The 12,241-nt window shown below is 43.5% G+C and overlaps 1 protein-coding gene across 2 annotated transcripts in view; it reads left to right on the forward strand.

The window, feature by feature from the left end:
- EVC2 (EvC ciliary complex subunit 2) overlaps positions 1 to 12,241 on the forward strand; it is a 205,874-nt gene that overhangs the window by 51,986 nt on the left and 141,647 nt on the right. For both annotated transcript variants that reach the window (XM_069744826.1, XM_069744825.1), the window contains exons 5-6: positions 6,438 to 6,624; positions 11,078 to 11,187. In XM_069744826.1, the coding sequence (XP_069600927.1) occupies positions 6,438 to 6,624; positions 11,078 to 11,187 (297 nt within the window). The remainder of the gene's footprint in view (positions 1 to 6,437; positions 6,625 to 11,077; positions 11,188 to 12,241) is intronic.

Raw genomic sequence — 12,241 nt, forward strand, 5'->3', positions numbered from 1 at the left:
GACGCTCTCGGGGTCCAGACGTGTGACTGTGCAAAATTTTGTGGCTGTAGCTGCGACGGTTCAGATGCCAATCCCGGACATACAAACACACATACACACACATACATACACACACACATTCAGCTTTATATGTTACTAGCTGAAGAGCCCGGCGTTGCCTGGGCATAGTAAATATCTGTGGTTAGTTATAGCACGTCACTTCTCTTATTTTCCCATCACGCCTCTCATTTTCCCAATCACATCTTTAATTTTCCCCCTCACATCTCTCATTTTCTCCCTCACACCTCTCATTTTCTCCCTCACTCCATTCATTCCCCCCTAACACTTGTCATTTCCACCTCACATCTGTCATTTTCCGATCACTCCACTATTTTCCCTCACTCCTCTCATTTTGCACTCACACCTTTTCATTTTCACCTCACACCTCTCATTTTCACCTCAGTATATACATGTTCGTCATCTCCCTTATATATAGTATACACCTGTATGTCATCTCCTGTATATAGTATATACTTGTATGTCATCTCCCCTGTATATAGTATATACCTGCTGTGTGTCGTCTCCCCTGTATATAGTATATACCTGTATGTCATCTCCTCCTATATATAGTATATACCTGTATGTCATCTCCTCCAATATATAGTATATACCTGTATGTCATCTCCTCCTATATATAGTATATACCTGTATGTCATCTCCTCCTATATATAGTATATACCTGTATGTCATATCCTTCTATATATAGCATATACCTGTATGTCATCTCCTCCTGTATATAGTATATACCTGTGTGTCATCTCCCCTGTATATAGTATATATCTGTGTGTCATCTCCCCTGTATATAGTATATACCTGTGTGATCTCCTGTATTAGACCTCGTTCACACGTTATTTGCTCAGTATTTTTACCTCAGTATTTGTAAGCTAAATTGGCAGCCTGATAAATCCCCAGCCAACAGGAAGCCCTCCCCCTGGCAGTATATATTAGCTCACACATACACATAATAGACAGGTCATGTGACTGACAGCTGCCGTATTTCCTATATGGTACATTTGTTGCTCTTGTAGTTTGTCTACTTATTAAACAGATTTTTATTTTTGAAGGATAATACCAGACTTGTGTGTGTTTTAGGGCGAGTTTCGTTTGTCAAGTTGTGTGTGTTGAGTTGCGTGTGGCGACATGCATGTAGCGACTTTTGTGAGATGAGTTTTGTGTGGCAACATGCGTGTAGCAACTTTTTGTGTGTCGAGTTGCATGTGACAGGTTAGTGCAGCAAGTTATGTGCAGCAAGTTTTGCGCATGGCGAGTTTTTGCGCGTGGCGAGTTTTATGTGTGGTGCCTTTTGAGTATGTGCAAGTTTTGTGTGAGGCAACTTTTGCATGTGTTGAAACTTTTGTGCATGTGGCAATTTTACTGCGTGTGCAAGTTTTGCGTGTGGCGAGTTTTCCATGAGGTGAGTTTTGCACGTGTGGCGAGTTTTGCGTGAGCCTAGTTTTGCATGTTGCGACTTTTGCGCGTGGCGAGTTTTGAGTGGCGACTTTTGTGTTTCGACTTTTATGTGGCGAGGTTGGTGTATGTGTGGTGAAATGTGTGCTGAGGGTGGCATATGTGTTCAAGCACGTGGTAGTGTGTGGCGCATTTTGTGTGTGTTCATATCCCCGTGTGTGGTGAGTATCCCATGTCGGGGCCCCACCTTAGCAACCGTACGGTATATACTCTTTGGCGCCATCGCTCTCATTCGTTAAGTCCCCCTTGTTCACATCTGGCAGCTGTCAATTTGCCTCCAACACTTTTCCTTTCACTTTTTCCCCATTATGTAGATAGGGGCAAAATTGTTTGGTGAATTGGAACGCGCGGGGTTAAAATTTCGCCTCACAACATAGCCTATGACGCTCTCGGGGTCCAGACGTGTGACTGTGCAAAATTTTGTGGCTGTAGCTGCGACGGTGCAGATGCCAATCCCGGACATACACACATACACACACACACACACACACACACACACACACACACACATTCAGCTTTATATATTAGATATAGTCGTGTTACACTCCCCTCACTTCTTGTAACCTACAAGTGTACAAAGATATTATACAGTCACCATACGACAAGTGGGCCTGTGTAACTTCAAATGCCAGGGCTGAATTTTAGTACCATTTCAAAAACCTGACCTGCACATCCACGGATGTGCAGGTCAGGTTTTTGAAATGTATTCTCTAGCCTTCTGATCGTGCACTCCCCGCCTCCTAGCTTCAGGTGTTTTAATTATAGTAGGTCCAATACCCCTCCACATAGAGAGAGAATTTGAGTCCAAGAAGAGGTTTTTACATGTACCCATTCAGATGGAGACGTTTATTCTCAGTGAGGTAGGTCAAGCGTAGGACCTCGTATAAGAGAGATGCCTTAACGTGGCTACGAGGTACACATAAAATTGGCCATTTTTGTGCGCTAAAAGCTCTCATTTTTCATATTTCTAGTGCAGTAATGCAGTTCAAATTTCGTTTTTTCAAGTTTGCATGTTTTGGCGCTGCAGTGTGCTGCCCTATTTATTTAACTGAATTTTAGTACCAGTCCGGCCCTGCTCCACAGGGTCAGTGAATAATGTTGTTTGCTAATATGCTAATGACATATTGACCTAGCTTGTTGAAATAATGACCCCTGTGACCCATCCCCCTAACCTGTGAATGAGGAGAGGGACTTGTAAATGTCAGGGAGGTGACACACAGATCAGTCTGGTGTGGAATGATGATGTGAACACAGCACATCAGAGAGAAGGGGAACCATATGGACCATTTTTTATCCTGTGTCTGCTGGATTATTGGACTCTCATCTCCTTGGACATTTATCCGGTTACTGAACTGCATTCGGTTTCTGGACTATTTTATCCTTTGTGTGGTGGATCGTATATGGATCTTTCGTGTTTTTGCCTAAATAAAGGTCTTGGGATTGTTTAGTATACTCTAGCTCTGTTGATTGTGTGATACCGGAGTAGGACCCCGTGACGAGGGGTATTTAAATATAAAATATTTATGACATATCCATTTTCGTGTGCATCCATTTAGAGAGAGGGGTCCATCGCTTGTCTACGGGAATGGATAGGTGACTGCGTGTGTGTATTTCCTTCCATTCACTTCTGTTGGCGTTCCAAAAATACCAAATGCCATAAATGTATGAGATTCCCCATCTGTCCCTATGTACCGCTCCCCTGCTCTCTGCACCTCAAAATTTGGGGAGGCAGATTAGACACAAAGAGCCAGCCCATATGTTTGCATGCCATAGGCTTGGCGGGAAAGGGTTACTAGGTGATTGCATTCCCGTGTTGGGCTGTGTACACACTTGTCATGGCATCCTCATTACCACATCCCGTAGATTCTTCTCCGTCGTTACCTACCCGCTGCCATTTTTCCATTGATTGCACTTCACTGTTAATTTGTCTCTGTCATTGTTGCTCTGGATGCATCCGAGCACCTTCCGCTGATTAATCCTTCATTATGCAGGAGGCCATTGGTGTTTACAAGGTATTTTTAGCTCCCGTATTAGTCTCTCGCTGTTTTCCTCTTTCATACTCTTTTATATTCCGATCTCGGTTTTCACACCTGCATTTTTTTCCCCAATTAGCCAGAAAGTGAGAACATTTTCAATGATGAATTGAGACAAAAAATTCCGCACTTTTCAGTGTTGTTCTTCTCACGGTTGTAGCAAAGTGTGAGCTAGGTATTTGGTAGTAGCCTGAAAAACAATCACCTGCAACCATAATTCCAAAAATGTGCAGTTATTGACTGGTCGGTGACCTCTGACCAGGGATGGACTGGGACTAACATTCATCCCTGGCATTTGTGGGCACACGAGCCCCAGAAGGTCAAACCCATTAGTAATATTACCCTGCCTGGAGGACATCAAGATTTACCACAAGACCTTTGCCCTACTGTGAGCAGAGTGCAAAACATGATTGTGAAAGCGCCTAGCAAACGTCATTACGGCTCATTTTTACCGGAACCAATTCACTGGAATGAAGTTTCCCGACCGCACACGCAGATTTGTTTTGTGCTCTGCCCACTCCACAAACCCTACACCGAGCACCCCACACAGTAAGATGGTCACCAACACCCCCCCCCATAAGGTATGGTATTCATCACAGCTTATACAGTATGAGGTGCACCACAGACACCTGTATAAAGTAGGTTGTCAACCAAAGCCCCCTGTACACTGATGACCCACACAGACCCCATACAGTATGATGACCCACACAGACCCCATACAGTATGATGACCCACACAACCCCCAAACGGTATGATGACCCACACAGCCCCCATACGGTATGATGACCCACACAGCCCCCATACGGTATGATGGCCCACAGACCCCATACAGTATGATGACCCACACTGCCACCATACAGTATGATGACCCACACAGCCCCCATACAGTATGATGACCCATACAGACCCCATATAGTATGATGACTCACACAGACCCCATACAGTATGATGCCCCACACAGCCCCCATACGGCATGATGACCCACACAGCCCCCATACGGCATGATGACCCACACAGCCCCCATACGGTATGATGACCCACACAGCCCCCATACGGTATGATGACCCACACAGCCCCCATACGGTATGATGACCCACACAGCCCCCATACGGCATGATGACCCACATAGCCCCCATACGGTATGATGGCCCACACAGCTTCCATACAGTATGATGGCCCACACAGCTCCCATACAGTATGATGGCCCACACAGTCCCCATACATTATGATGGCCCACACAGCTCACATACAGTATGATGGCCCACACAGCTCCCATACAGTATGATGGCCCACACAGCCCCCATACAGTATGATGGCCCGCACAGCCCCCATACAGTATGATGGCCCGCACAGCCCCCATACAGTATGATGGCCCACACAGCTCCCATACAGTATGATGGCCCACACAGCCCCCATACAGTATGATGGCCCACACAGCCCCCATACAGTATGATGGCCCACACAGCCCCCATACAGTATGATGGCCCACACAGCCCCCATACAGTATGATGGCCCACACAGCCCCCATACAGTATGATGGCCCACCCAGCCCCCATACAGTATGATGGCCCACACAGCCCCCATACAGTATGATGACCCACACAGCCCCCATACAGTATGATATCCCTCATAACCACACCATACAGTATGATGTCTCCCATAACCACCCAATGCAAAATGAAGGTCACCACAGCCCATCACATAGTATATTGCACCCCATAGACGTTCCCACAGTATAATATCCACCACAACCACCCTACACACTATGAATATCTCCCACAGTTCCAATAGAGTATGATGATCCACACAAAGACCCCTAAATAGGATGCTGCCCCCTCAGCCACCTCCCATGCAGTATGATGTACCCCCTATATAGTATGATGGTCACCCCAAAAGTCACCACTGTCAATAGTTTGTGTCATGAGGATGCTGATACTGTTAACAGAGTAGCAGGCAATGCGGACAACGGCTGGACTGGTCTTTCTGATATTTCCCAGCATTGTCAGATGGCCAGTCCGGACCTGCCTCTGACCATCTTTGCTTCTGAGAGACTCTGCCTCTCTAACATGCTCTTTTTATATACGGTTATGTGACTTGAAAATTGACACACCAGTTGTTTTTCATTAGTACCACTTTGTTTTCCATTTTTTTTATTAACCCAGTCCCAACAATTTTAAGATGTGTTGCTGCCTTCGATTCCTGACTTTGAGTTAATTTTTTCAAGTGAAATAGAAAAATGTCCAACTTCTGATGTGTCCTGTTGTGAATAAAATAAGGCTATAAAACATTTCCAATTCATTGGATTCTTGTTTTCTGTATATTTTACACAGTGTCTCAACTTTTTTTTTTTTAGAATTGGAGTTGTGTTCTATTTTTATTATTGGGATTGGGTCCTATGATGCTATTCCTGGGCCTCATTCCACACTAGTTGCCTGCATTTCTGACTAATTGTCATGCTCTCGGTGTTAGAGTTTGCAGAAGGGCATGAGAGTGAACTACACATAAATCCCAACATCATGGAGAGGGGAGAAAGTATTTTAGGGAGGGCAGAAAAAAACTAAAAGGAGGAAAGGATATAAAGAGGAAACAAGCGCAGGATATATCCTGTATTTATACATGAACTACTGAAGACAGTAGCACCCTGGATGCATACAGAGCTCATATTCAACCTATATTACTGGGAGGGACAATCCCTCAAGAACAAATCTGAAATGTGGATCAATTTACAAGTCAAGGGGTCTGAAAAAAGAATGAAGGAATAAAGATGGTAGATTGACCACTATCATATGTAAAAAATAATTTTCTACCTCAAAGGTGTCCCTAGCCTTTAAAGGGGTTGCCCCAACTCCCAATTGAAACAATCAGTCCGCTCACAGTATATTTCCACCTTTATTACAGGTAAAGGACCCGCAGACAGCCTACATTGTGCTGATCGCTAATAACACCGGATTGTCCTCCTCCGCAGTGAACATGACTAATATTACCCTACAGGACAACGTCACTGGCATGATTATACAAGAAAGCAGTTCTGACCTAAGCAGCTCCGTTATCGGGATGCAGATCTTCCGAAAAGACTCTCTAAGAGGTGACGGCCCTATCTGTAATACTATAAAAGCTATAGAAGCGGTAAGACGTCAGCGCTGGGCTTTCACTGTACGATGTGCGACAGCCGCTGACGCCGAGTGTGGGAAGCCAGATAAAAGATTCATTTATTTCATGGTCACAGCCAAACTTTTTTCATGAATGTGAAGTATCTCCAGCGTGTCACTATAAAAATCCTCAATTTATAGAAAGGCCGAGAGTACGCGGGACGCAAGCGTAATCACACCACTTTGTTCTTCGTCCATTCATTGCAGTGATTGCAGCTTGCGGATCGCGGTATAGGGAATGGCAGAAAATTCCGAGAATATTCCTGCTGCGGGAAGGTGTGAGACCATACTTTACCATCCTTTAGTTATGTGTTCTTAGAACACATGCCTTTCTGATCAAATCCAATTTTTCAATTTGACCTTTTAAAAATCCCTGCAATGTAAATGTATCTAGAGTGTCCGAGAGCAATGATATATTTAAAGACTCAAGCACATTCAGGTTCCTCATGTCTTCGGAGTTTTGAGCAATACGTACCCAATGTACTGCCATGTGGTGTGTTTTTATATCTGCAATACTACAATAGCATGAAATCATGTACGGTATATAGACTATTGTGGGTGCCGGTACTTTGATGCAGCTATAATACGACAGTGGAAGACTATCTGTCAACAGTACCCAGTTTTTGTTCTTTTTCACCTGCTTCTCTGTGTATTCTGCTTTCTCTAAAAAAAAAAATCCGCCATATGGTTCCAGAGACCAGGGCCTTTTTATTTGGCGTTGATGCTCATTTTTATGGTCATTACTAAGAGGGCGGTGCTCATATGGCTCTCTGAGGGCGTGTGTTAAGGGTCCTCCTCATTATTACCCTTTGACCACCACTGCCTTGACCATAAAAAACCATGAAAATTTGCACTTGACTATAAGGTCCATATTTCTGGAATTGTTTCACAGATTTTTTTTTTTTAAAAAGGAATACACAATGGAGCAGAGTTTGTTGAGTTTGTTGAGTTTGTTGAGTTTGTTGAGTTTGTTGAGTTTGTTGAGTTTGTTGAGTTTGTTGAGTTTGTTGAGTTGGTTGAGTTTGTTGAGTTGGTTGAGTTTGTTGAGTTTGTTGAAAGTTTTTTTGATTTTTTTCAGAGTTTTTTTCAGAGTTTGTTGAAAGGTTTTTGAGTTTTATCAGAGTTTGTTGAAAGGTTTTTGAGTTTTTTCAGAGTTTGTTGAAAGGTTTTTGAGTTTTTTCAGAGTTTGAAAAAACTCGAAAACGTTTCAACAAACTCTGAAAAAACTCAAAAACCTTTCAACAAACTCTGAAAAAACTTAAAAACCTTTCAACAAACTCTGAAAAAGAGTTTGTTGAAAGGTTTTTGAGTTTTTTCAGAGTTTGTTGAAAGGTTTTTGAGTTTTTTCAGAGTTTGTTGAAAGGTTTTTGAGTTTTTTCAGAGTTTGAAAAAACTCGAAAACCTTTCAACAAACTCTGAAAAAACTCTGAAGAAACTCTCAACAAAAACTGAAAAACCTCTGAAAAAAACTCTGAAGAAACTCGAAAACCTTTCAACAGAGTTTTTTCCCAGAGGTTTTTCAGTTTTTGTTGAGAGTTTCTTCAGTGTTTCTTCAGAGTTTCTTGAAAGGTTTTTTCAGTTTTTGTTGAGAGTTTGTTGAGAGTGCCAGCTTTTCTCGTGCGTGGAAAGTAAAAAAAATTTCCCCCACCTTCTCCTTTCTGACAGTTTGTAAAAATCAGACAACACTCTGATGACATTCGAGCACTGTCCAATTTTTTTTTTTCCCATGGATACATAGACTTGCATTGCCAAATTTAATCTGACACTCGGATCAAAATCAAACATGTCGTTGCGATTTTGCGCAGACCACCGAGTCCATGAAAAGTCACGGATATGTGAATGGCCCCTAGACTCTCATGGGTACTATTGCTTTCCGTCAAAACCACAGATGGCACTCATACGAGAGCAACAGACTTCTGAATGAAAATTTAGACCAAACAAAAGGAGCTTTCTCATTTACCTCATCAGTCCTCTGTGGTGCATTTTCAAGACCCAAATCAAAATCTTCAACAGGGACTGAAACTATTACATTTTTTCACAGTATTGATCTTCATATAAGCCAAAGGGACCTTTTAGGGGCTTATCTTGGCTTCTGTGTCCGAAGCGACAGAAACCCTTTGTACTTAGAATAGGTATTGCCCTTCATCTTGGTACACCAGTTAGGTCCTGGTAAAGGCAGATTTCCTGTCAGTTTTAGGCCGGGATCACACTAGTGTATATTTTCTAATGCGAGGGAATCGGATTGATTATGCTAATGACACTTGACTCAAAGTCTGTCAGGGATTGATCTGAGTGTCACTTTACTGTGATCCAATTCTCTTGCATGAGAAAATCACAGCACTTGTGCGGAGAAGACGGAGAACTTAATTTCTTCATTTTCTCCATTGTCCGTGTGATTCGGACTGCAGGCGGATGATATCTGAGTGCAGTCCGATGTTTTACATGCCCCCATAGACCTGAATGGATGCATGTCATCTTATTTGTCGAGCCACTCGCACAATTTTGCGACTATTTTCTCATGCAGAATCAGCAAGAGAAAAAAAATCGCTATTCTGCACTGCTTCATAGTATAAGGCCGGTTTCACACGTCAGTGGCTCCGGTACATGAGGTGACAGTTTCCTCACGTACCCGAGCCACTGACACACGTAGACACATTAAAATCATCTGTGCAGATGTCATTGATTTTTTGCGGACCGTGTCTCCGTGTGCCAAACACGGAGACATGTCAGTGTCAGAATAAACCACCCGAACATCTTACAAGTATATCTGGATCTATTATTTGTCGCAGCAGCGCGGATGTAATCCACATTTCATCTATTATAACGGTTCTGAGAGGTCGCAGCGCCGACCTGTGGATCTGCAGCAGCTGACAAACTACACGCTTGTACTGTGTACTACCAGGTGAGCAGTTCTCTCACAATTGATCAGAAACAATCCTGGGGATAAGACCCTATTTGCGCTTTTTTTGTCTCCTATCTTTCAATACTAGTTTTCGTGGGAGCGCACGGATTACACGGACCCATTAAAGTCAATGGGTCCGTGTAAAACACGTACCGCACACGGACGTTGTCCGTGTGCAGTCCGTGTGCCATGCAGGAGACAGCGCTACATTAAGCGCTGTCCCCCCCACTGGTGCTGAAGCCGCCATTCATATCTTCCCTGCAGCAGCGTTTGAGGTAGAGAAGATATGAATAAGGCTGCCATCACACTAGCAGTATTTGGTCAGTATTTTACATCAGTATTTGTAGCCAAAACCAGGAGTGGGTCATAAATACAGAATTGGTGCATATGTTTCAATTATACTTTTCCTCTAATTGATCCACTCCTGGTTTTGGCTACAAATACTGAGGTAAAATACTGACCACATACTGCTAGTGTGACGGCAGCCTAATTGTGTGTAAAATCAAGATCCCTGCATGTGGTCACGTGGGGCCGCTCATTTACAGTAATGAATATGCGGCTCCACCCCTATGGGAGGTGGAGCCGCATATTCATGACTGTAATCGACGGCCCCACGTGACCGCATACAGGAGAAGGTGCGGCCAGGAGAGGACGCTGCGAGGGAGCCGGGAGCCGGGTGAGTATTTTAATCACAGCGGGGCGGGCGCACAGGGGGTGGGAGGGGGACCTGGATCTTGATTTTACACACAATTATTCATATCTTCCCTACAGCAAACGCTGCTGCAGGGAAGATATGAATGGGGCTTCAGCACCAGATGCAGGGGACAGCGCTAAACTTTAGCGCTGTCTCCGGCACGGTGCGTGTGGTACCCAGTGGGCACACGGGCGGGACACGTGTGCCACACTGATGTGCCACAGAAACGCACCAGCACACGGACACGGATAATTCCGGTACCGATTTTTTCCGGTACCGGAATTATCTGGACGTGTGAGACTGCCCTAACATTGTGCTGAGTGCTCTTCTATAAAACAACCCTGTAATACACACTCCCTTTAAGGAAAAAAAAAGCCTTAAATAATAAAAGGTCCATGTCTTTGGAACTGTATGTCGAATGTTTTTATTTAAACTAAAACTTTAATACTCGGGAGCAGCAGGACTAAAATAAAAGCAAGAACTATTCACTTTTGATCTGGCTACCGGTCACCTAAAAAGTATGGAAAAAAAATTGAAACCGCTTTAGAATCTATGTTCCTAAAAATGGGACCAATGATAATGTCAACTCATCCTGCAAAAAAACAAGCCATAGAAAACACGGTGGTAACCTTCATGGCCAGAAAGCAGACATTATATTCTGGATAAATAGACTTGGAGCCTGAATCGGGGACGGGCGAAGGACTCCAAATGTCATCTGTGTATAAAATGGAGAGGAAGGAAGATTTCATGTGCCTTTCTGAAGAATTTTATGGTTTGTGTTTTCATATTACAGCCGGAGAGACTTTCCAAGTGTCATACACCGCTACACTAAACACAAAAGAGGCCACGGCCGGGCTGCTGCGCTCCCTTCCTGCTGTGATAACCTTTCAGAATTCTTCAGAGGTAAACTTAACCAAACATGTCTTTCTTCTATGGCATTGAGAAGAAATCTTGAGAAAACCAACAATCGATGTCTTAAAGGAACTCATGGATTTTATATATAATTATCACAAAAATTTTTTAGCACAGTGACTATTAAGGGGGTTATCCTTTGAATAATTTTTATGCCAAATGTCCTAAAAAAAAGGCTGTTATGAGTTTTCTCAAAGATGTTCTCCAGGAGTAAGAATAAATTAAGAAAATGTCATTATAAATAAACTAGATGGTAGCCTGATTCTAACGCATCGGGTATCCTAGAATATATATGTAGTTTATTTATGAAGATTTTAGAATAATACATTGAATACTCAGGATTCGGCCGGCAATGACCAATTAGCGAAGCGTCGTTCAAATCCCGCGCCAGTTCGCGGCCGGACTACGCCCGTCGCTGATTGTTCGCGGCCGGCCACGTACTATATAGCACAGCCACGTAGTATGTAACAGCCCACGTAGTATATTGCACAGCCACGTAGTATATTGCACAGCCTACGTAGTATATTGCACAGGCCACGTAGTATATTGCACAGGCCATGCAGTATATTGCACAGCCTATTGCACATCCCACGTAGTATATTGCACAGCCCACGTAGTATATTGCCCAGCCCACGTAGTATATTGCACAGTCCATGTAGTATATTGCACAGCCCATGTAGTATATTGCACAATCCACGTAGTATATAGCACAGCCCACGTAGTATATTGCACAGCCCACATAGTATATTGCCCAGCCCACGTAGTATATTGCCCAGCCCACGTAGTATATTGCACAGCCCACGTAGTATATTGCACAGCCCACGTAGTATATAGCACAGCCCATGTAGTATATAGCACAGCCCACGTAGTATATTGCACAGCCCATGTAGTATATTGCACAGCCCACGTAGTATATAGCATAGCCCACGTAGTATATTGCACAGCCCACATAGTATATAGCAATGTGGGCATCATATCCATGTTAAAAAAAAGAATTAAAATAAAAAGTAGTTATATACTCACCTTCCGTTGGCCCCCGGATCAT

This window comes from Ranitomeya imitator, chromosome 1 (genome assembly GCF_032444005.1).
Source record: "Ranitomeya imitator isolate aRanImi1 chromosome 1, aRanImi1.pri, whole genome shotgun sequence".
NCBI lineage: Eukaryota > Metazoa > Chordata > Amphibia > Anura > Dendrobatidae > Ranitomeya > Ranitomeya imitator.